This window comes from Pleurodeles waltl, chromosome 11 (assembly GCF_031143425.1).
Source record: "Pleurodeles waltl isolate 20211129_DDA chromosome 11, aPleWal1.hap1.20221129, whole genome shotgun sequence".
Taxonomy (NCBI): Eukaryota; Metazoa; Chordata; class Amphibia; order Caudata; family Salamandridae; genus Pleurodeles; species Pleurodeles waltl.
Window position 1 is genome coordinate 112095281 of NC_090450.1, and position 25753 is coordinate 112121033.

The window sequence follows — 25753 nt, forward strand, 5'->3', positions numbered from 1 at the left end:
GGATGAATTCCAGTATTCCATGATGTATCCAGCAAGATGGAGAATGTGTTGGGAAGATATAACACATTTGTTTGCATTGCTGGGAGATGCAACCAAGTTTTCTTAAGAAATATAGGGGGTGAGTCCGCCGCCCGCCAAAGTTCCCCCAACAGAATACCGCTACGCGGTCAGAAGACTGCCGCGGTTATTCTGTGTTTCCCGCTGGGCTGGCGGGCGACCGCCAGAAGGCCGCCCGCCAGCCCAGCGGGAAACCCCTTCCCACGAGGAAGCCGGCTCCGAATGAAGCCGGCGGAGTGGGAAGGGTGCGACGGGTGCAATAGCACCCGTCGCGATTTTCAGGTCTGCATGGCAGACACTGAAAATCTTGTAGGGGCCCTCTTACGGGGGCCCCTGCAGTGCCTATGCCATTGGCATGGGCACTGCAGGGGCCCTCAGGGGCCCCACGACACCCCTCACCGCCATCCTGTTCCTGGCGGTCAAAACCGCCAGGAACAAGATGGCGGTGAGGGGGTCGGAATCCCCATGGCGGCGCAGCAAGCTGCGCCGCCATGGAGGATTCCTCAGGGCAGCGGAAAACCGGCGGGAGACCGAGGTTTTCCGTTTCTGACCGCGGCCATACCGCCGCGGTCAGAATGCCCTTGGGAGCACCGCCAGCCTTTTGGCGGTGCTCCCGCGGTCCCCAACCCTGGCGGTCTCGGACCGCCAGGGTTGGAATCAGCCCCATATTGTTAAGGACTTCTCCAAAAAAAGCACAGAGAAAAAGAAAAGAGACAATGTCAAAGTGGAACACCTTTTGAGTACTTTCGCTGTTCGTAGTGACAATGACTGAATATCTATAGCCCACATTATTTGTTACCGGTAGAAGGACTATCATATCCAGCTCACATTCTACTGTCAGATGCTGCGGATATGTACCTATAAGACAGCTTGTGCATTGATGTATGTGAATGGTGGATGTATACTGTAAAACACATGGTCAATATGTTTGTGTGATACATTTTGCAAAATTGTCAAGCAATGTATCTGCCGGCTATGTTTGAACTCAGTTGAGACAAGTATTCAGGCCCATATTTGATGGTGCTGGTATCTCAATGTCTGGTTTTATTAATATCAGACGGTGTGGGGTAGGGTAGGTTTAAGTGTATTACCCCAAGTTGCGTAACACCATACTCTTTCTCATGCATTTTCATTTGGTTCATGTTGGCATTACGGGGTGATTATGTTGGGAATGCACTAATTGGTAGGTGTTAGTTATGGCAAAGGTTTGTTATGAATGCCATATATTTCCAAAGGAATAGTCTCATGCCTTGGTTGCATTACCAATTGTTGGGTGTGGCCTTGTTGCAGATTAGCCCAGAGAAGATGGATCAAAGAACAAATCTACAGCATAAAGCTTGGTGTAATATGTTACCATGGAATGATGGAGGGCATGGAGCACTGAAGAAACAAAAGAAAGTGCTGCCTTTCTTAGACAAAATGAACAAACACTGTTCCTAGACAAGGGAACTAATGGTGGGCCCCTAAATCACAAGAGGCAGGACCAAACAAAATCAAAGTATAAAGTAAAAAACGAATGTGTTGTTTTGATAATATTATTGAAACATTATGTGGAAACACCCTTTTCTTCTGGTAATGGACAGTTAGAGAAATATCTTCAAAGGATCTTGTTTTGAAAAACCTAAGTCCCTATCTGCAATTTATAAAAATGAAAGTACAGGTAGGTGGCACTTTGCATTAAGGGTAATATCAGGTGAAAGGGGCTATGACTAGACTATGTTTTGATTTATACATTTTTTAAGTGTCCAAGAATATCGTTTTGTTGTTTATGGACCCTCAAAAACACTTGCACAATTATAAGTCACATTGGATTTCCAGACCCATCGACCTCTCACAACCCTTCAAGATGGCAAATGTGAGACTGCCTAGCGCCAAGTAGGAGGTGTCAAATCAGAGCCAAATCTGCCGAAAGATCATGCACACGTTTGGGTGAGAAGCAAGGCTGGTCCCTAAATCTAGTAGTGTAGTTATTTGACTGCCATTGCTCTTATGGTCAGATCATGTATTTCGTGTTTACGAGTGCTCAGATGGCTTAAATGTGGTTTGATCATTTTACAGGTGCCAACCAAAAGTTTGGTGCTGTGTGGTCTACAAGCACTCTATATGCAGGACTCAGTGCTGTTGGATGTGGTTGTTGTCAGTACCAGGATGCTGTGTAAATTGAGCAGAGCTTTGATACAAACTTATTAAATTGAGGCTCAAAATAGGATGTATTTTACGTAGAGAAACAAGACTTTTTTTTAATTAGGGAGCAATGCTTCTTAGGATCATGTTTGTGACCCACTGGGGATAAGAGAGGGAGGTCTCTCTCTCTCAGTTCTGTCCTAATTACCTGAACACTTGATATACCTCCGTAAACAAAATTGTTTTTCAGAGATTTTCATTTTTGACTTGTGCTTTTGTATCATTAGGGGAGTCACTTAGCTTGGGCAGACATTGCTAATCCGGGCCACTATTTTTTCTGGAAGACATTTTTAAAACTTGTGGATATGTTGCAGTGATGATGTAATATTTCAGGCACCAAGAGACCTATTTTTGTAAATAGCCCTTTCTGCAGGGTTATCCCCAAACACTTTGCCTTTACCCTTCTATTTTTCGGACGCTCTCTTTGTTGGCTTTAGGACTCTGGGCGCTTTACCACTGCTAATCAGTGCTAAAGTGCATGTTTTCTCTGCCCCAAAACTTGGTATAATTGGTTTACATCTGTTTGGCTTGTTTAATTTACATGTAAGTCCCCTGTAAAGTGGTACACCATATACCCAGGACCTGTAAATTAAATGCTACTAATCGACCTGCAGAGCAGATTGCGCCACCAAAGAAGTAGCTTTCTAACTTAGCTCAGGCCTGCCACTGCAGTGCCTTCGTGTGCAGTTTACTGGCACCTTGACTTGGCAAGGCAAACTACTTGTAAATGTGTAAACTCCCTTTTTACTACACCTACGTCACCACTAAGGTAGGCCCCAGACAGCCCTATGGGAAGGGTGCTCTGTATGTAAAAGGTAGGACATACATTTTTATGTTCTACATGTCCTAATAATGATAAACAGTCTATTTTGGTGTTCACTGCTGTGAGTGCTGCTCCTCTCATAGGTTTGCATTGGGAATTCCCTTATACGTGTCTAAGTAGTAATTTCTGAGCTGTAAGCAGTAAAGTGGACATGTTTGGTATGTTTGGAATGGTAGTGACAAATCCTGCTTACTGGTGTATGTGGATTTTACATTACTATTTCGGAAATGCCACTTGTAGAAACTGGGCATTTCTCAGTGCTTTTAACTCTGGTGCTTTGCAGGCTGACTCCAATTGACATGTAGGTCGGAGTCACAGGTACACTTTTGTACATACTCTCTAGACAGCCATCCATCAGGGAGAGTTAGTTGTAACAGGGTTACATCTAAATTCATCTTTATACTGATGGTCTTCCTAGACTAGGAGAGAGGGAGGCTAGGCTTTACACTTGAATAGGCTGTGTCCTGCACTCACACAAAGGGATTGTTAACCCCCTACTGATGTCTGCATTAACAGTTGGGAGAAGGAAACATCTTGGAACTGGTCGGAGTCAGGATAACAAATACTATACAATATACCAGTAAAGTATGCATAGTAATGCAAAACCCCGTTCCCAACCACTTAGAAGATCAATGACTACCCTTCGTCCACCTCCAACAACTGATCAGAAAGTAGAGGATCTTCAATGTGTTATCTGTGCTTTAGCCAGAACAATGGGCAAAGGGACTGACAAAAGAACAAAGTATGTGAGCCTCAAAGAGCAAACATGTTTTCATCTACAGCTAGTTTCTTCAAGATGAAGATTTCAGCTGAGTAGCTGATCTGAACAGCAAGGTGGATGTATTTGATTATAGCTCTGATTGGCTGTCAGGGCTGGGGTTCTGATTGGTTAATAGGGCCAGTTCTACCATTGTCTCTGGGTTTAGGATTCTGATGGGTTAGGATGAGTGTTAGAAATGGGGTCTTTGGTTGGCAGTCAGGTTAACCCCTGTCCAAGCAATGACCCTCACTCTAGTCAGGGTAAAAGTGAATCACCCTCAGCTAACCCCTGCTTATCCCCTTGGTAGCTTGGCACGAGCAGTAGGCTTAACTTCAGAGTGCTAGGTGTAAAGTATTTGGACCAACACACACAGTAATTTAATGAAAACACTACAAAATGACACAACACAGGTTTAGAAAAATAGAAAATATTTATCTAAACAAAACAAGACCAAAACTACAAGGATCTACAATACACAAGTCAAGTTATCAATTAAAATGCAAAAAGAGTCTTCATGTAGTTTTAAACACACACTAACACTGTTAGCGTGAAAATGTACCGTGGGTGTGTCAAAAATAACCCAGCACGGGTGAATGTGCGTCAAAATGGGCTTGCGATGCGTCAATTTAACTCACGAGCGAGACCTTGCGTCGTTTCTCCTTTCATTGGGACGGTGCGCGTCATTTCTTCTCTCTACAGGAGAGCGATGCATCGATCTGATCAGCACACTCAGGTCCGGGCAGGCCTTGCATTGTTTTTACACACCCAGTGGTACTTGCGTTGGAAATCCAGCCGCACAATGATCCGAAAACCATGCAGCGTTGGTTGCGATCTCACCAGTCTCCGTCAGTGATGCTGCGCATAATTTCTCCAGCCCCGGGCATCGATCTTCGGGTCGCGTTGCAGGCTTGCATCGATTTTAAGCCACGAAGCCGGCAGCGCGACGATTGTTCAGCCGCAGATCGGAGTCACGTCGATCTGTTCCCCGCATGGCTTTCTGTGTGTGGATTTCTTCCTCTTAGGCTGCCAGCTTCTCCTTTCAGGGTCCCAGGAACTGGATAGGCACCACTTGGCAGAGTAGGAGTCTCTCCAGAGACTCCAGGTGCTGGCAGAGAGAAGTCTTTGCTGTCCCTGAGACTTCAAACTACAGGAGGCAAGCTCTAAATCAAGCCCTTGGAGAGTTCTTCACAAAGTCCAGTCTTTGCCCTATAGCACAGGCAGAAGCAGCAACTGCAGGATAGCTCGACAAAGCACAGTAACAGGCAGGGCAGCTCTTCTTCCTCAGCTCTTCTCCAGTCAGAGTTTCCTCTTGGTTTCCAGAAGTGTTCTAAAGTCTGTGGCTTTGGGTGCCCTTCTTATACCCATGTTCTCCTTTGAAGTAGGCCTACTTCAAAGCAAAGTCTCTCTTGATTGTGAAATCCTGCTTTGCCCAGGCCGGGCCCCAGACACTTACTAGGGGGTTGGAGACTGCATTGTGTGAGGGCAGGCACAGCCCTTCCAGGTGTGAGTGACCACTCCTCCCCTCCCTCCTAGCACAGATGGCTCATCAGGAAATGTAGACTACACCCCAGCTCCCTTTGTGTCACTGCCTATTGTGAGGTGCAACCAGCCCAACTGTTAAACTGAGCCGGACAGGGAATTCACAAACAGGCAGAGTCACAGAAATGGTATAAGCAAGAAAATGCTCACTTTCTAAAAGTGGCATTTTCAAACACACAGTCTTAAAATCAACTTTACTAAAAGATGTAGTTTTAAATTGTGAGCTCAGAGACCTCAAACTCCACATGTCTATCTGCTCCCAAAAGGAATCTACACTTTAATCATATTTAAAGGTAGCCCCCATGTTAACCTTTGAGAGGGACAGGGAACAGTGAAAAACGAATTTAGTTAGGACATATAAAACACATTACTATGAGGGTCATTACAACATTGGCGGACGGCAACCGCCACCCGCCAAGTTGTAACCGCCGTGCGGCTGCCAATGCGGCCGCACTCCCACGGTGTCCATAATGACATCCCCGATGGGCCGGCGGCCGGAAACAGAGTTTCCGCCCACCGGCCCAGCTGGGATGTGGGCAGCGACATGGGAGCCGGCTCCAAATGGAGCCGGCGGTGTTGCGGCCATGCGACGGGTGCAGTTGCACCCGTCGCGCTTTTTACTGTCTGCTCTGCAGACAGTGAAAAGCTGCACGGGGACCTGTTATGGGGCTCCTGCACTGCCCTTGCCAGTGGCATGGGCAGTGCGGGGGCCCCCAGGGGCCCCGTGACTCCCCGTACCGCCAGCCTTTTCCTGGCGATTCAAACCGCCAGGAAAAGGCTGGCGGTAGGGGGACTCATAATCCCCTGGGCAATGCGGCAAGCAGCACTGCCCTGGCGGAATATCACCACCGGGGCAAATGTGGCAGGAAACTGCCAGCCCCGGCGGTGCGACCGCAGTGCTACCGCTGTGGTCGTAATCCCCTTTGAAGCACCGCCAGCCTGTTGGCGGTGCTTCAGCCAAAACAGCCCTGGCGGTCTTGGACCGACCGCCAGGGTTGTAATGAGGGCCTATATGTCCTACCTTAACCATACACTGCACCCTGCCCTTGGGGCTACCTAGGGCCTACCTTGGGGGTGTCTTACATGTAAGAAAAAGGAAGGTTTAGGCCTAGCAAGTGGGAACACTTGCCAAGTCGAATTTACATTTAAAAACTGCACACACAGACACTGCAATGGCAGATCTGAGACATGATTACAGAGCTACTTATGTAGGTGGCACAACCAGTGCTGCAGGCCCCCTAGTAGCATTTAATTTATAGTCCCTGGGCACCTCTAGTGCACTTTACTAGGGGCTTACTAGTAAATCAAATATGCCAATCATGGATGAGCCAATTACATACACATTTTGGAAAGGAGCACTTGCACTTTAGCACTGGTTAGCAGTGGTAAAGTGTCCAGAGTAACAAAAACAGCAAAATCAGAGTCCAGCACACCGCAGCAACCTGGGAAACAGAGGCAAAAAGTTGAGGGAGACCACGCCAAGGATGAAAAGTCTAACAGTGAGGGTTCCAATGTCCAACAGGGTTATTGAAGCCTAGGGTTCAGGGCGTCTCAGCCTGGGGGCTGGGTGTCAAAGCTAAGGACGGAGAGGACAAGGGCAGCTGCCTATTTGGGCCTTTTCCAGACAGGTTGAAGTCTAAGGCCGGAAACGTTGCTCAGTTTTCCACTCACCAACTACGATCTTAAGCCCGCCACATTCACAAACATTCAAGCACAATATCAGCAAAGGCATTCTACCCATACACCACAAAAAAACCTCATATAGATTTCAATGTCTCATCAACCACTACAAAACACCACAAACCACACCTATGCACAGTTCTACCACAGCACTGTGGCACTTTAATTTTCACACAAAACACATAAGGCCTCATTCCGAGGCCGGAGGTAGCACCGCCAACAGGCTGGCGGTGCTACATGGGCAATTCTGGTCAGAAAAGGGCAACCAGCGGTTTCCCGCCGGTTTACCCCTGCCCAAGGGAATCCTCCATAGCGGCGCTGCAAGGATTCCGACCCCCTTCCCGCCATCCTGTTCCTGGCGGTTGTTACCGCCAGGAACAGGATGGCGGGAACGGGTGTCGTGGGGCCCATGGGGGCCCCTGCAGTGCCCATGCCACTGGCATGGGCACTACAGGGGCCCCCTAACAGGGCAGACACTGAAAATCGCGACGGGTGCAACTGCACCCGTCGCACCCCTTCCACTCCGGAGGCGGCATCCTCATGGAAGGGGGTTTCCCGCTGGGCGGGCGGGCGGGCGGCCTTCTGGCGGTCGGCCACCCGCCCAGCGGGAAACTCAGAATTACCGCGGCGGTCTTTTGACCGCGCGGCGGTATTCTGATGGCGGGACTTTGCTGGGCGGCCTCCGCCGCCTGCCAAAGTCAGAATGACCTCCACAATCCTTACACTCCACTCCACCACACATATTACCGTTTTCAGTGATTAAATGTAACACAAACACTCATAGCTCTTGTTCATTCCTTCTTACACACCACATACACTCTTCTCCGAAACACATCACCATCTCTGTACTATTCAAATCCCTCTCAGCAGTAACTCACATATGAATCCTTCAGAGAAAACCACTGCATCAATATCTCCTCTCACTACACCACAAAAACAAAACAAAACATATACACCAGCACATCAAAATAACATACATTCATAATACTTCCCATCTCACCCACTCCCACCCTCATGACTTCACAAATAATACAAATACTGAACCAACATCACTCCTCACCAGCATCTACCACAAGCACCCCAACTCAGCAACACTCATTTACCTGTCTCTCATCCATTGCACAATTTAAAACCTTATATGACCCACATGCTCCACCACCACCATCCTTAACCCATACTCCTTCCACCCTGAACAGACGCAAAAAAAACATAAACAACACAATTTTGTATCCCCATGCCTATTATATTTCATTACTACTCTACAAAAAGAATACAACTCACTATCTCACTTGCAACCACCATCTTCACTACAGACCCAACAAAATGCCTTCTAAGCCTGCTCGATGATGAACACAATATAGAAAAACAACACTATCAGGACCCTCATACAGTTAATATCAGCACTAATGACACACCTGCTACAAGTTCAAAGTATACTGCTTACTCTTATACAAATAAAAATCACACTATCACCAAAACAAAATCTCTAAACTGCCTACTCATAAATGCTTGATCACTCTCTTAAAACAAGCACCACATCTATGACTTACTCACTGACACAACCTGACTTACTGGTTGGGAGATGACATGGCCCCAGTGTGCCATGAAGCCATTCTGCAAGGTATCAAACCATCACACAAAACTGTGTAGGCAAAGTAGGAGGAGGACTAGCCGTTATATGTAAACATGCAATAAATCTCAGCAAAACAGATGACATCTCCTTACAAGGTTGTGAGGCCTTCATCATGAGATGTAACCCTATTCCAACTTCCTCCTGTAACCTCCTCCTCCTTTACAGACCCACACCTTGTGAATCAACATTTCCAGGCACATTTCTAGACACACTTTCAAATCATATAACATATTATGCCAACCTATGCATTCTTGGGGACCTTAATATTTTGTTTGACACACTCAATATACCCAATCCAAAGGCTATCATCATTGGCCTAGCCACAATGAACCTACATCAGATTGTACACAATCCCACACACATCTCTGGACTCATCCTAGTTATCATTTTGCAAACCCAGAATTAGTTATCGTTCAAAGCTTCACACTGGTCACATGGCCAGACCACCGTTGGGTAACTTTCCAACATAAAACACAACAAATCAATACACCCAGACCACCATAAATACATCCACCTATCGACGATGGAACAAACTCATTTTTGAATACTTACAAACACAACTAACAGCCAACACAGATCTAGACACAATAAATTCTGTTTGCAAACTTTACGAGTGGCTATAGGAAGCTTATGATATCCTAACACCACTCAGAAAAACAAAACAGGACAAAAGCACATTGGAGAAACACAGAACCAAAATGATAAAACAACAAATCAGAAGGATGCAATGAACATAGAATAAAACAAACAACATTCAAGACAAACGTCACAAATGCAAATTTAACAACATATACAAATCTAAAAGCTAAAAAAAAGGTACTACTCAGACAGAATTCAAAATGCTATATCTGCAAATCTTTTTTTAAATAAAATTATCCACAAATTTCAAAAACCTAAATGCATGGAAGAAACTCATCCCAGTACTCAAGAATTCACAAACTGGCAATTCATTACACAACCAAAACAGACACATTTGAGCTCCTATTTAAAACAAAGGAAAACTTCCAGCACCAACCTGTTTGCAAAACTCCCCCCAAAGAGTAAGCCAACCCAGCCTCTGCACTTCTTCAAACGAATATCCCAAAGTGAATGTATGGATCTGGTCAAAGCAAGCAGGCCTTTCCGCTGCCCTTCTAACCCTTGTCTACCACACATCGTTAAGAACATTATTTTATTTACCTTTGCTGCGACATCAGTAAGAAGAACCACCAATATTTCTTTAACCACAGGAGTCTTTCCTGAATACACCCATTATTAAAGGAAACAGACTTGGACCCGAATGACCCCAACAACTACAGACTGATTACAAATGGATCTTTGCTGGGCAAACTGATAGAAAGAGCAGCTTTTGCCCAGATGTCACAATTCATTGGAGATAACTCCATACTTTTAGACTACCAAGCTGGATTCTGGCCAGGAAGAGGCACTGAGGCCAATATTTATACTTTTACACGTAGCTCTGGGGTGGGTGGGTGTGTGTTGTGTCCCTGGTGCCATGGAAGAGTACCTGTGGGTTCTTTCCATGGTCTCTGATGGTGGAAACGTGCCCAAAGATCCCCTAATGCCTGCCCATACCCAGGCGTTAAATAATAGTGCTAAGCAAGCTTAGCACCATTATTTAGGGCCCCTATTCCCCCATCCTTGAATTTATAACAGGGGGATAAATATGACATTAAGGCCATATCGTCATTTTCTGCACGGGAATGCCTACCTTGCATCTCATTGATGCAAGGTAGGTTTCCACATCCAGAAGATGACGTTAACTCCATAACGTTGGCGCTAGACGTGTCTAGCGCCAAAGTATAAATATGGAGTTAGGTTTGTGCTGAATTAGCGCAAAAAATGACTCTAATTCAAGTATAAATATGCCCCTGAATCTGCCCTCATCACCATCTGGGATGATCTTTAAAACACAATGGAGTTGCTGCACTACTTCTCCTGGATCTCTTAGCTGCCTTTGACACAGATGACCATGACACCCAAATAAAAAGACTTCACGAAGCCGGCATAGGGGGACTGCTCTCGACTGGATCACATCCTCACTTCAAAACAGAACAAATGTAATCCATATTACTCCTGTCTCATACAAGCCATAATTCACAAAGGCAGTGGTCCCTCAAGGCTCAATCATCTCACCCATGCTTTCAACAGGTACATAATGTCATTACCGGCAATGATCAATGAATTTCTACTCACATGCTACAACTATGTAGATGACACTCATGTACTCCTTAAACTGGAATGCCCACAAGACATTGCAAATTCACAAATCTTCAATTGCCTCAGAGCCGTTGATCAGTGGATGGCATGGAGTCATCTCAAACTGAATGCTTCCAAATCAGAAATACTTACATGTGGTGAATGAAAAAAAATGATGGTCCACTCTACGTCTGGAATGATAATCTAGAACCACCACCTAAAGTATCCAAGGAAGTTAGAAACCTTGCAATTACCATTGACTCCGAGTAAACAAAGAATGCTCAAGTGGAAAAATTAGCAAGATCAATGTTCTTCACCATGAAACTCTACACGTATCTTCCCCCACCTCAAATTTCAACACAAGATGCAGGCTACTATCTTTCTTGTACTATCTAAAATAGATTAGGCCAATAACCTCTACAATGGTTTATCTATTATGAAAAAACTACTGCACATTCAGAACTCGGCTGTCAGACTACTCCTACACGTAAAGCCACCAGCCTGCTTCTCCCCAGCCCTGAGTGCCCTACATTGGTTACTAGATGCCAGAAGATACATTTTCAAGCTGCATTGTATTACCCGCAAAGCAATACATGCAACGGGGCCGAGTATCATCAGGAATAAAATCACCAAATACATTAAAAGATAAACCTCTGCTCAATATTGGCACCCCGCCTCAAAACACCAACATGCAAGAAAAAGGCAATAGCTGGTACATCTTTCTCTGTTCAAGCAGCCAAACTATGGAATTCATTACGCTAAATTTAAGATCCATGGTTAACTATATTATCTTCAGAAGTTTACTCAAGAGTTGGCTCTTTCCTACATAACCATCATACTCCAACAGCAATGTCCCTTTATACTTAAGCATTTATAATTTCATTATATGTATATATTTAAATAAGTGTATTTCTTTTCAGAAATAGATATAACTATTTTCTTAAAATATATACATATCCTTTATGCCTGTTTTAACAAATGTATATTTTACTTACGGCTAAATGTATATATGTATGTGTATGTGTACATATTATGCATATGTGTATGTATATATATATATATATATATATATATATATATATATATATATATATATATATATATATATATATATGTGTATATTATTCTATGCTTAACATATTCATAGGTCCTTGCATATCTTCTATATAAGTTGTTTAAATGAGATGCTTAAGAGTCCCTGTTTTTATTTTCTCTATTGCTATAGGTATATATTATCTTGACTATTTGTTTATATGATGCAACTTAAATCTCTATATATTATATTCCTACACATATATTCCATTACTCTATAATCATGTATTTATATATGTATTACTTTAGTCCCACTGTACAAGAGGAAAAAAATGAAAATTACTCTCCTGCAAGCTTTATTGTCTCACCATCGCCCTATATCTATCCTCTGTCTTCACTTTCTGACTCATTCCCAATTCATTCTGAAATAATCCTTCCTGGACTCTTCTCTCCTCTACCCCTCCTGGCTCACCCCAAACCTTGGTTTACTAATATGATCTTGCAAACAACCCTACTAAATTCTCCCTCATTTATCTCTCCATTAACTTATCCTAAACCCCATTTTACTACTATGATCTCCTCCAATCCCTCTCTATAGACTCTTCACACCTCCATCTCTCCTTTACTTATCCCAAACCTCATCTTCCTACTATGATCTCCCTATTAGCACTTCTGAATTATTCCCTCTGCTATACCTCCATTATTCTATTCAATCCAACTAAAAGACTCACGTCCTCCGTTCAAACTAAATCATACCTCCCTATACTAATACTAATACTGTACTCATATTCCCCTATACTAATCCACCACTAACCCTTTTGAGTTCCGGAGTAGCGTGCTACTCGCCAAAAAGACCTTCAATACCTCATCAGGTGTAGTAAACGGTATATAAATTCAATTACAATTACAACGCAGGCACACTTACATACCTGTGTCGTGGTTAGGATGGTTTTTGTGCGGGAAGGCACACCTTCATGCACTAAAACAATCCAAAGAGACTAATTTCTCTTGAAGCACATGTGGCAAGAGGAATTAACGAGGAGAAATAAAGATAGTTCTCCTCTTTATGCCTCTATCGGGTAGATGCATCATTTTCCTAGGTTTGAAAGTCTTTGTAAATTTGGGTGTTAATCAAAATACATGGGCAGATGAATAGCTCCACCCACATAGTCCTATCTAAGTCCTGTGCACTAACACAGAGTAGCGCAAGGCATCGTTGTGTGCTGCCTTGCGGTACTTTGTAGTTACTAAACCATGTAAAGCCACACACAGTGGTTTTGTGTGGCATAGTAAATGGCAGTAATGATTTTGTGTCAGGCTCTGCCACAAAAGTGACACAACCACAATTCAAAATCATAGTAAATCTACCCCCAAGCCCCAAGGAATAACTTGCAAATGGATCCAACCTGGTTGGTTTATCTCACCCGAGCTCCAACATGGTCTGCCTGGCCTACCTTGACCTTAGACTTCCATTGGCCCTTTGCAACTTTTGGCCCAATTATTACTTACATTTTCAGAAGTTCATATCTCTAGTTGCCTGCATTGTTTTCTGTTGTTTTGGTGTGATTTTACTCCTTATATTAGACTCTATTTTTTATAAAGCTGGAGTCTTCTTGTGCTGTGTATTTCACTTTTTAACTTTTTTATTAGAAAATGCTTTACACATTTTCTCTAAGTTAAGCATGTTTGCTCTGTGCCATGGCTACCATGGGGTGAGCGCAGGTTCAAACTGCTCAGCCCTTTTACTGGCCCTAACAAGAAAGTGCCCATATTACATTTGGTGGACCCCAATCCACCTCAACTAATAAATCATTTTTTACAACACTTAAATTTATATTAAAAACACCTTTAGAAATGTACTAAATTAACGGTCAAAACAGAGCTATAGTTGAAAATGAGCAATTCATAAAAGACTAAAATTTCCAAATTATTATAAGGTCCACAATCCATATCTCTCACAGCAGCCAGTCAAACCATATACTCCACATCAAATGCATTGATTATTCAAATTACCAATCAATCAGTCATTTGTAAAGTGCAACACGATCACCCCTAGGGGTATCTGAGTGCTTGCTGAATGTGCTGCATTTGAGTCGAAAAGCCAGGTCTTGAGCTGATTTCTGAAGACTGCTAGAGAGGGTACCATTTTGAGAGGGAGGTAATTCCAGGCTTTGCCGGTGATGAAGGAGAAAGAGTGGCCCCTGCTGCGGTTGCAATGGATGCAGGGGACTTGTGTGAGAGTGAGCGAGGAAGAGCGCATGTGTCTCAAAGGAAGATGGAAGTTTAGACGTTGGTCGATGTAGGACTGACCCAGTTTGTGGAGGGCTTTGTAGGCATGTGTGAGTGTCTTGAACTGGCATCTTTTCTGGACAGGGAGCCAGTGGAATTTTCTGAGGTAAGTAGTGATGTGGGTATGTTTTGGGAGGTCCAGGGTGAGTCTGGCTGTCAAGTTCTGTATTGTCTGGAGTCTTCTGATGAGCTGGGAGGGGAAGCCAGTGTAAAGTGTGTTGCCGTAGTCGAGGCGGCTATTGACAAGGGCATGCAAAGATCTTTCTGGTGTTTAGTGGGATACATCTGAAGATCTTGCATTATGAATCACAAAGAAACCTGTATGGCATATTTGGTGAATCCATATTTTGTGGTAAATTCTGAAGACAAAAAACTGCATAAGTCTAATGGCCCTCACCATTTCCTCTTGTCTTATCCAACATTTTTCAGTGGAAAGTAGAAAACGCCCAAACAATTGAATTCCAATCAGTGACCATTGTTAGTCTAACTTTGAAGAGGACAGCTTTTTTAAGAGAACTCTTCCAAAATAAACATGCAATATAAAAAATACAGAACAGGTAACAGGTATAATATGGTACCATACTGTTAACTTCAGATTTTGGTGACATTGACAATGCTATCCGTCTTTGTGGTTTAGGATGTCACCAAACACCTAGCTACAACATTAGTCCATTTTACACTGTTACCCAATATTTATCTATCTATCTATCTATCTATCTATCTATCTATCTATCTATCTATCTATCTATCTATCTATCTATCTATCTATCTATCTATCTATCTATCTATCTATCTATCTATCTATCTATCTATCTATCTATCTAACTAACTATCTATCTATCTATCTATCTATCTATCTATCTATCTATCTATCTATCTATCTATCTATCTATCTATCTATCTATCTATCTATATGCCTGTTTGTCTGTCTGCCTATCTTTCTAGTATTCTAACCAGGGCTGCCTGAAAGTGGATATCTGGAAGGCTATAGGTATGACTCATTCTGATCAGATCAACATCTGAAACGACTGCTCAGTAAAGTTGTTAAACTTTCTACAGTTGACCTCAGCATGCAAACCACTGACACATATGGTCTCTTTAAAGCTCTCTAATGGTTGCAAACTAGAACTCCATTGCATATGGAAAGTCTGAAAATATATCACTTCCAAAAATACGACAGGAGTTCCACATCTATACCTCTTGTTTCTCTTACCTAAAAAAAGCAGACAAGGGATCATGTGAGTCATCTTTCCATGAATTTCAATCTGAGAAATCAGGAATTCATTGGTGTTCCTTGACGTGGATAGTTATTTAGTGCAGAATATGCACATGATGCAAAAAGATCCAGCACAAATAATCTGCACCTACCCCAGATAAGCACCAACACACATTTTGGCTCATGGCCATTCTCTGCAAAGAAATCCTGAGGAAGTGTGCCATAGTTGTGACTTATGTCTGAACAGTGGCCGCATCCAGCTTCTGAGTCGTTTAGCAGATTTCTTAGCTCTAGCTAAAAATATTCAAAACAGTTCCATAAAAGCGGTCCAGCACAATATTATCTGACACTTTTTCTTTGAGAGCTTTGCATTACCAGCAGCAATTTATGCTGACTCTAGATATAAAACTTTCTTCACATCTGAAAAGTGTAATTTTTAATGTTTGTTTACAGGTTCAATTTCAGGTTCAATATTAGGACTTAAAACCCTAAACACCTCTTTGTAAATATGGGCCCCTCCAACGCAGTTTTCTGTGTCAGAGGGGATCCAACAACAACACCCATTGCTTTTGATGCTGCCCCACATATACAAGAATTGGTAAATCTGAAGCAGCTCCAAAATCTAACGCCACCCCAGGGGTGGTGTTAGCATGGCACCACAAGGAGTAGTACTTTTATTCTTCCTCATTTTTTGCTTTTTCTCTGTGTGCTGCATTTTGCAGCTCACATAGAAGAAGCTAAATGCCAAGGCACAGTGCATAGCGCCACCGGAGCATTACTAAAATTGTCTCTCTAGTGGCGATAGGGGCCTTGAAATAGCCCATAGTGAGAGCTGAATTATCCTTGGCTCCTGCAATTTTTGAGTGATACCTTCACTGAGCAAGGGAAATAAAATTGTTTGGTCAAGTAGAGCTGGGATTGAAATTTAGGGATTCTGCTTTTAAATGTCGAATCCTAGCTCATATGTACACATTACTGTCATAGCTGCCTTTGCAATTGTATTATAATAATATGAGGTAGAATTTGTAAGGTGAAAATACATTTTGGTCTGATAAATGCATTTTCATACGTAGGTTACCAGATTTGTATAGGATAACAATAATTTTATTAGCAGCCAGCAATAGAGTCTCTATGAGCTTTCATTTTATATAAATCACCTCTGACCCTTCTGAAAACAATGAGTCTGTGTTACTACTATTTTTTTGTGTCAGTTTGTACTTCGCCCATGCAGCTTAATGTTTGCAACAATAGAAGACGGCAAAACATATACATTTTGAGAAAACTACAGAGCTCACTTCAAAGTGCCACTTAGGCAAAACACTGCTGTGATGAGTACTCTTTATTTTCATCTCAAGAACAGTGTTAATAAAAACAGAAGGTTTGCCTACTGGAAGATCAGGACAATTATACCTAATGAGACTACTAAAAAGGGAACCACCTGCAGCCATCATTCACCTAAACAAAATCCATCCAGTCACCCTGCACAATAATTTGCACTGAAAAAATTCAGATGTTAAGGTTAGGCATGAAGATAAATAGCTTTGGGGTCGATTTATGAAATCCCTATTTGAAGAAAGGGATCGCAGCTTAATCTCTTGCTTTTTGTGAATGGACATATGCACTAATAGGTTGGTTCACAAAATTCCAAATCATGAGTGTGGAAGTCTCACCTACTCTTACCTGCTGTCAAAATTCATGAGGCAGTTAGCAAATTGCAGCTCACTGCAATTGGATGCCATTAGAGATAAGGTGACTTTCCACAATCAGCAGGTCACCATGTCAGTGACCACATTTTACATAAGATGAACAATTATAATGCATCCACTTTTCCTAAAGGAAATGAGGCTACCTTTAAAAATATGTTTTTTCTTTTTATATTTTGAGAGTTGGCAGTGTTACCATGGATCACTGCCTACTTCACAACAAACACTTTGTTAAATGGGTCCCGGGCTCACTATGCCACTGGATTCAAGCTAGCCTAGCTGATGAAGGGTTATACCCTCAAACCGGTCCCAGGCTGCTTGTTTCCAATCAAGGGAGGACCTGGCCTGGCAGTTTGGGTTGGGCTGTTCCCATTGGGACCAGGGTCAATACTGATTTGCATATGTCTGGGTCCAAACTGGGGTCGCATAGTGAGCAAAATAATTGATGTATTAAGTCCAGATCTGTAAATGGGGTGAATATTTGATTGGTTCCACATTCCATCCATCATTTGTGTTTGTTCTTTGGAGCAAGGAAATAGTGTCTAGTTAAGACAACACTGGTAGAGATTCATCATATCTTTAGCAGAACGTATCTGAAAAAATCATCCAAGCAAACAGACAAAGCACAGTGAAATGAGTAATTTAGGGAAACCATACAGCATAAGAAGAGTGTAAATAAGTAGCCGCCACAAAAAACATAATTGCACACACAAAAGGGAAACTGGAAAGATGGGTATGTAAATGTATATTGTAGGTAAAAATGTAACACCAGTTTCTAAATGTTAAGTACTTTGAACATTGCTGCACAGCATAGATATGTATACTCCGAATTAGAAGTGTAAATAAGTACATTTTCCATTGAAGAGAAAGATTAATTTGTTTTCTCAATCTCCGAGGCATTACTCGCATCAGAAACATGCAGCACCTTTACAGTAGGCTAGGGCAAAATAGAAATTATGCCTGCATAATTCATGTAATTTTGGGAATTACTCCTTACTCTTTTCACACGAAATTCCCGCGATTACACCGTTATGCCACTACACATAACTTTACATGTGTTTTATAAAAACATATTGCAAGTGGTGCACTTTGCGGTACTTTCTGGCAAAAACGCATCCTGAAAGCACAGAAACATCATAATGCGAGCAGCTGATGATTATGGAACTCTTACTTAAATGCTTTCTCGCACCAAAACTGATGCAAGGATGCATTTTGCACTTATCATAGTGCAAAATGACATATCTTGCACAAGTTTGCATATTTCACAAAGCGTGTCTCAGTTCTATAAACTGAAACAGACAATGGTCATATAATTTACCTCTCTGCAACGCACTAAAGCTAATGGTCCAGACTTGCATGACAGTTGTAATGTAAAGCACATAGGGGCATATTTACGAAAAGTGGGCTGCACATATTGCAGAGACACTTTTCTTGCGCCCTTTTGCACCCCCTGCCATCACCATATGTGCGCCATATTTAAAATATGTCACACCATGGTGCAGGGTAGGGGGCGATAGCGTCAATATGCTATTGATGTAGTCTGAAGGAGTAGCACCAACATTTTAGTGCTACTCCTGTAGAGTACATAGGGGACCATTGTATTCAAAGGCATGCCCCCTTTTAATGCCTGCTCTGATCAGGCATTAAAAGTGATGAAAAAATGTCACAAGGAAATCTGTCAGATTTTATTGCACCATTTTTTAAACCCCCCTAACGGGGGAAAACACCCTTTACATACATTATGCTTGGTCAGGCATATTATAGCACAATGCAATGCATGCATTGAGCCACTTTGTAAGTATGGCACTGAGATTTTGGCCTTCTAACACTATGTTAGCGGCAAACAATGATGCTACGGTGCTAGGGGCCCCCAAATATGCCCCTCAGTGTTGCAGGGAGTAAGGCGCACAACATAGTTAAACTACAACTCAGGCAGGAGTGGATGCAGAAGGTTTTGTGCCACCAGCAGTTGACTAAGTCTTGCTTTTGACTAAGTGCTAGAACCTCATAATTATAATTTAAATTGCAGACAAAAACACATGTATGAAGTATTTTCATTCACAAGTTTCTGAGTCCGACCTTGTGATTTTTCGTTATTTCTAAAGTTGTCGTTGACTAACCTATTTTACTATTCATAGTCAGATATGTGTTAGAGAAAGTCAACAATCTAATATTTTCAGCAAAAACAAGGCCTTTCAATGCATTTTTACTAACCTTATATATCTTTGTTTAATTGTACAGATGTTACATTCCAACCAACACCTGCTCTGACCTATCGCACAATTGGAGGAATTTTGGACTTCTATGTGGTTATGGGACCAACCCCAGAGCTAGTGGTGCAAGAATACACCAAGGTATTCCACTTTTGAGCTTGAGCTTTTATGCCATCATGTTGCTTTCTCTTTTTCCCATGACTTATCAAGCTTGGTATTCTTCTTGTAGCTTATTGGGAGACCTGTTATGCCAGCCTATTGGGCTTTGGGATTCCAACTATGCCGGTATGGATACAAAAATGACTCTGAAATTGCACAGCTGTATGAAGACATGAGAGCAGCTAAGATACCATATGTAAGTGTATAAACTTCCACTAAATTCTAACATTCTGTATAATTTTGTGATTGCAAAAATAGAAACACCAAAATAGAACCTAATCAAAAAGCATTGCCCAAAAATTAATAACATCATTACATTTAAGTCATTTATAACCTTTGTTTAAACATTAACAAGAAGCATTTCCCTTGACATCTTTAGAAGGAAATGATAAAGAACTTTAATACATAGGATCCCTGTATAAACGGCAATCAATAATTTCTTTATAACTGGTGACTTCTGACGCACCAAGTTGTCAATTATAAAAAAAAGTCAGAAATAGATGATTATAAGGGTATTACAGTAAAGTTCTGAGGTCACAATGCCTGCTGCCAGAGGCCGAGGTAAAAGGCAGGTCAGGTAACAGAGCATAATTTAGGCACCTCTTTAAAGCAACAAATAGAACACTGTTTTTCTTTCTTCTGCTCCTTTTTATTAGCTTACAAAGACAAGGGGAGAGAATATGTATATTTGTTGCACGGCTTCATAAAGTCAAGAATCTTCCTCAATATTACAAGCTAAAGCAGCTTCTTTAAAAAAAAACTTGTATTGAACTGTTACTAATATCTGTCTGCAACAAATATCTAGCAGATTTTATTTTTGTTTAATTTTGCACTAGAGGATTTATTTTTATTTTTCATGTTTGTAAACATGTTTTCTGTTTCATTTAAAAGAGCTACACACCAAGGTTTTAACTGGTTTGTGGGAAAGGTGATGGTGCAAATGTGTATTATAAAGGATAGGGTACCCCCAGCATACATTATATGGATATTGCAAGTCACATGAGAGTTGCATATTCTTATAAAGGAAATCACCCTTTGGCCTCGTTCTACTATATGGTTATGGAATTCTTCTGTGATTCACAGGGCCTGATTCACAAAGGGAAACTTACAATTTTGTTTAAGTTTATGATTATTTGCTATTCACAAAGGTATTTTACTAGTAGTGTCTTTAGGATTGCGGAGTCTCTGCACATAAAAATATTGGACAGTCCTAACTTCTTATGTGCAGAGACTCTGCAGTTGTAAAGATACTACTAACAAGGTACCTTTGAGAATAGCAAACACTTGTAAACTTCTACAAAAGTGTAAGCTTGCCTTTGTGAATCAGGCCTGCAATACTCTTATAATGTATGGCATAGGGTACTTTATCCTGAATGTATTCAGACCCCAAAAAAATCTATTGTCTATTTTAAAGTAACCGTGGTCCTTTAAGTACATTATAACATACTACAAAAGATGTTTTTTAAAGATTTTATGGAACTCAATGTTCACCAATAATTATGAAAGTACTTCAAATTGTAATTTTAATTTTGAGATTCTAGCTTCACAACTTTACTACCTCCTTTATAAGTGTCTATTGTGCAGACAGAAATAGCATACTTGTCCAAGGTTTCATGAAACAGCATTCTCTAAAAAAGCCATCTTTGATGTATGAACATTTACACCACCTGAAATTATTAATTTTACTTCTGAAAGATTGTATCGAATATATTTTCTACTTAAGTAGAAAATTATCCTGAAAAATTAACATTAATATAAATAAAAAATCTATGTATAATTGTATATTCTTCTAACACCAAAAGTCAAATAATTACCTCATGCTAGCTCCCTCTTTATACATTTTTCCTCTTCAAGTTTGGTAATACATAATGTCAGTGAAAAAAATGGGGCTAATTCACAGCTGGATCCTGATTACAGGTTATGTGGAAATACCACATTGGTATTGTCACCAGATATACTTGTAGACAAATACCATGGGGTACAGTAATGATAAAGTATGGAATTACTACAGGAACACTCATTGTTCCCTGAGGAATGGAGAGGAACCACATAAGACAGTGTTTCAAAACCAATTTCCATTGTTTTTCTACTGTAGCAGGTCATTATCCTAGTCCAGATTTTGTTAGGCATTTACTTACAAAATGTGCATATAGAAACCCCTTACTTTTGAGGATTGAGACCCTCACGGGTGAGTAGTGCGCTTTACAAATTCCTGATTGATTGATTGTTTTTTGTAAAACTTGCAATTCAGAATCAGCCTGAAAGTTTTGTTTCTGACCAGATCGGACTTGCACAGATATTGAGGCACTAGAAATCAATATGACATTGACTACCAGCATTGACTGAGCCAATTTGCTGCCTAAATTCTTTGTTTTTGGTGAATTTATGTACATTTTGTGCGATTTTTCCTGTACTGAGTCCAAAGAAGACAAATCATTATTAGGATATTGTCAAAAGATGTGGCTACAGATAGAGAGCATTCACCAGACCTACTCATGTAATGCTATAGGACAGGGTGGAAGTAATTTCAAGGAATTTTTAAAGCCAATCTTCTCTATAAACCCATCTGTCTTTTCAAAGTCCAAACGATTACCTGATTTACAGTATGGTGAACCTTTAGTACAGAACAATCGGGCCTAGTCTGGCACAGTCACTGATACTCCTCCAACGGCCTGGTGAAATAAGGGTTGTCAGTGATATAGCCATTTGACACCTTGACCATATTAAAAGTTGGTGTTCGAATGGCCAGTTTTGACAATCCCTTTCCATTGTGAAAATTGGTTGTAAGAGACAGGAAAAAACATTTAAATGACCATTAGAGACACTCCCTCGGTGTGGGCGTCATTAGTTTAAAAGAAAAAACAAAATCCCATTTTAGGATTTGTTTTTGAAGGAAGATTGACGGGATGGCCGTCATGTTTGATGCAGCAGTATGTCAAATTTTTAACTCATTGGAAGAACCACCATGATGGTGATTGACTGTTGGGCCAACTGACAACTCTAAGTACATAGGGGCATATTTGCAAATTTTTGGCACAGGGCAGCCCCGTAAACCTTCTTGATGCGCTGCCCTGCATCAAAGAAACAGGGCAGGGATGCACTGTATCTATGTGATACAATGCATTCCTGTCTTTTTCCCCAGCAGGAGAAATAAAGGTATTTCTCCTAGTTGTGCCTCCCTTATGCCTTCCCTGGGGAAGCGTTAGGCTTTTGACGCATTCCCAGCTTTACGAAATCTCATAAAGCTGGGATTGAGTCAAATGCCATATGTGTTACAGGTAACACCTAATTTAACGCCTACGTCTGTGTCTGTATCCTCTGTGTCACAGGATGAGGCAACAAAGTGACTTGTTCTGCATTGGCTCAGTCCATATTTACAAGGACATGAAAAGTTACTGAGGGTGGACTTGTACATGTGGCCCTGCATTGTGCATTACCATGCCATAACTAAAATGACATTCTGGCTGTGCAGAGGGGCTTGTAAATAAGCCCCGTAGTACACATACTCTGATCTCTAAATCAGGCCCATGAACTGAAATAAAGGATTACGATTTGATTTTTAACAAAGGATGGGAATGCTTTACAGCCACTTTGGCTAGGGAAAATAGATATTGTGAAAGATTAATGAACCTTAATAGCATTTATTCAGATAATACAATTATCATAAAGGTACTTGCAAGCTTTTCATATTTCATTTCTATTACAATAGGGATACATATATGGATTTCTTAGAAGCACAATGTTATTTTGAACTAACATAATGTCCACACCATGTCCAAGCCATTGTATTATCATATTTCCTTTCAATGTTTAATTGTTATACAATCTTCTCTCCATTATCTCTTACCTACAATTGGTTTACAAGAATCTAAGCTACATAAATCTGATCTTAATCAAAGAGGGGTGGCTGATATCTATATATTCCCGATCTCTATCTGGCCAACATTATATACAGGGCCTCCAAATGAAAATCATCTACATAATCTGTATATGTCATGAAAATCAGGGATGGATCAATCTCTTGTTGACCTGATGTTGTATAATATAGAAATATATAGAGTGTTTGTTTAAGGCTTATGTAATTCTTGGAATATCTAACCCAGACATATTATATCTAATTCAAAGAGGAAGCATTGCAAGCCTGTGTGCAGGGTCCTTGTCTGGACACATCTAAATGTTAACTCTTTTATTTACAGGATGTCCAGTATGCTGACATTGACTATATGGTCAGGCAGATGGACTTCACACTAAGTCCATTGTTTAGTGGTCTCCCTGCTCTTGTAAACAAGATAAAATCAGACGGAATGAGATTTATCATTTTGCTGGTATGTATAACTCAACCTTTTCTACAGTTAGGAAACAGTATTTTGGCATTGATGATATGTACTTTTAGATCAAGCTGTTCCCTAAATGAGTTTTAGAAAGATTTGTTTTTAATGAGGGTATGAGATGAAGGACGAATATTTCAATTATTTTGAGAAATGTTCTATATGTCACATAACATCGGATAGGAGAGAAATAAACTTTTTTTATTAGGCACTTGTCCAATTGACCACACTTTTCATTTGGTCCCCGTGTAATCTTTAAAAACTGAAATCCTCCAGTTTTAGAAAGCAAGGCTTTATAATCAAAATGTATATTAATCTTAAAAGAAGTTAAATAAAATGGCGAGATATATAGACAACATGTCAGAGTTTGAGTACAAGATTACAAAAAAGAAATCTAGTCCAAAGTTAAGACATGTGACCTGATTATTATATGGTGGGTTGTGTCCAAATGTGCCCCTCCTTGCAAGAGAAAACATATTGTCCAACCCCTCTGGCACATCATCTGGTGGAGGAATGGTGACTGTAAAAATCCTAGAATTTCCATATACTGCCATTATGTTGTGTTTCTTTCTTTTTTAACCCTTAATTGTAAACAACATCCTTTACCTTCCAGTGAAATTGTAATCTTTATATATTCCATTGTTGTGGGTTTTGGAGTTAGTTATTTCTTGAACTGCACTGTTCTACAGTTTGTTATGCAAACAACCTTCACACTCTGTGTGTGACTAGTGCATTGTTACTCAGGCTAAGCAACCAATGTTATGGAAATATAGCTTCATTAAAACCTGCCAGCCTCCCTGGGCCCTTATATTTTGGCAGGGTATGGACTAGGTCACTGTTTACACCCATCTTATATAAAAAATGTAATCTCCTTCTTGCATATCCTAACATGGATTACCTTTGATTGTCAACTTCAAACAGATTTGTGTATGCTTATCTTCCCCCTGCTCCTAAACATCCTGATGAAATGTTAACCACTGATCTTCTCCCAAAGTAATTTAAAATTTTAGTTGTATGCATCTATGAGGGACTCTACCTCCCAAAAATTCTCACATTCTAGAACACAACCCATGCATGCATTACCATTAGAATTGCTGTCTCCCAATATGTTGTGTATCTTTTTTAACCCTTAATTGTAAACATTTTCAATTACTTTCCAGTGAATTTGTAATCTTTATATATTCTATTATTGTGGGTTTTGGAGATACTTATATATTGAACTGCACTGTTCTGCAGCTTGTTACTCATAAAACCTTCACATTCTTGTGTGTGACTAGTGCACTGCTACTCAGACTACGCAACCAATGAGAAGGATATATAGGTTTAATAAAACCTACCAAACTCCTTTGGGCCCTTTTATTTTGGCAGTGTATGGATTAGGTCACTGTTTATACCCAGCCTATATAAAAAAATATAATCTCCTTCTTGCATATCCAAACATGGATTACCTTTGACTATCAACGTCAAGCAGCTGTGTGTATCGTTATCTTCCCCCGCTCCTAAATGTCCTTATAAAATTTTAACCACTGATCTTCTCCCAATATAATTTTAAATTTTAGTCCTGCATCTATGAGAGACTCTACCTTTTGAAAATTATAACCTTCTAGAACACAAGACAAAGGCACAGTGGCATTATACACTTTGTAAAACATTGATCGTTCAAACTTAAAATCACTAAATGGCAGCATTCACAATGAAGGACATTGCATCTTGCTTTAGACTATGGAGACACCTGACCACGTCCACTGCCTACTTTTCTTCATTAACACAAGCACCTACCTGACAATTCAAGATCAATGTGACTTCCTAGGACATAGTAGGAACCTGTCTCTGCACCTGTTCACACGTAAAAAGTTCAAATTAATAATTAGTAATTTTCTACAACAAATGTCAAGAGTCATGGAGCCATCAAACAGTCATCCTAGGGTCTCAAATCTA

General features: G+C 40.9%; 1 protein-coding gene across 1 annotated transcript in view; it reads left to right on the forward strand.

Moving 5' to 3' along the window:
- Nucleotides 1-25753, forward strand: part of SI (sucrase-isomaltase) — a 632954-nt gene that overhangs the window by 495115 nt on the left and 112086 nt on the right. The window contains exons 53-55 of the mRNA XM_069213228.1: nt 19357-19469; nt 19558-19683; nt 23684-23812. Coding sequence (XP_069069329.1) covers nt 19357-19469; nt 19558-19683; nt 23684-23812 — 368 coding nt within the window. The remainder of the gene's footprint in view (nt 1-19356; nt 19470-19557; nt 19684-23683; nt 23813-25753) is intronic.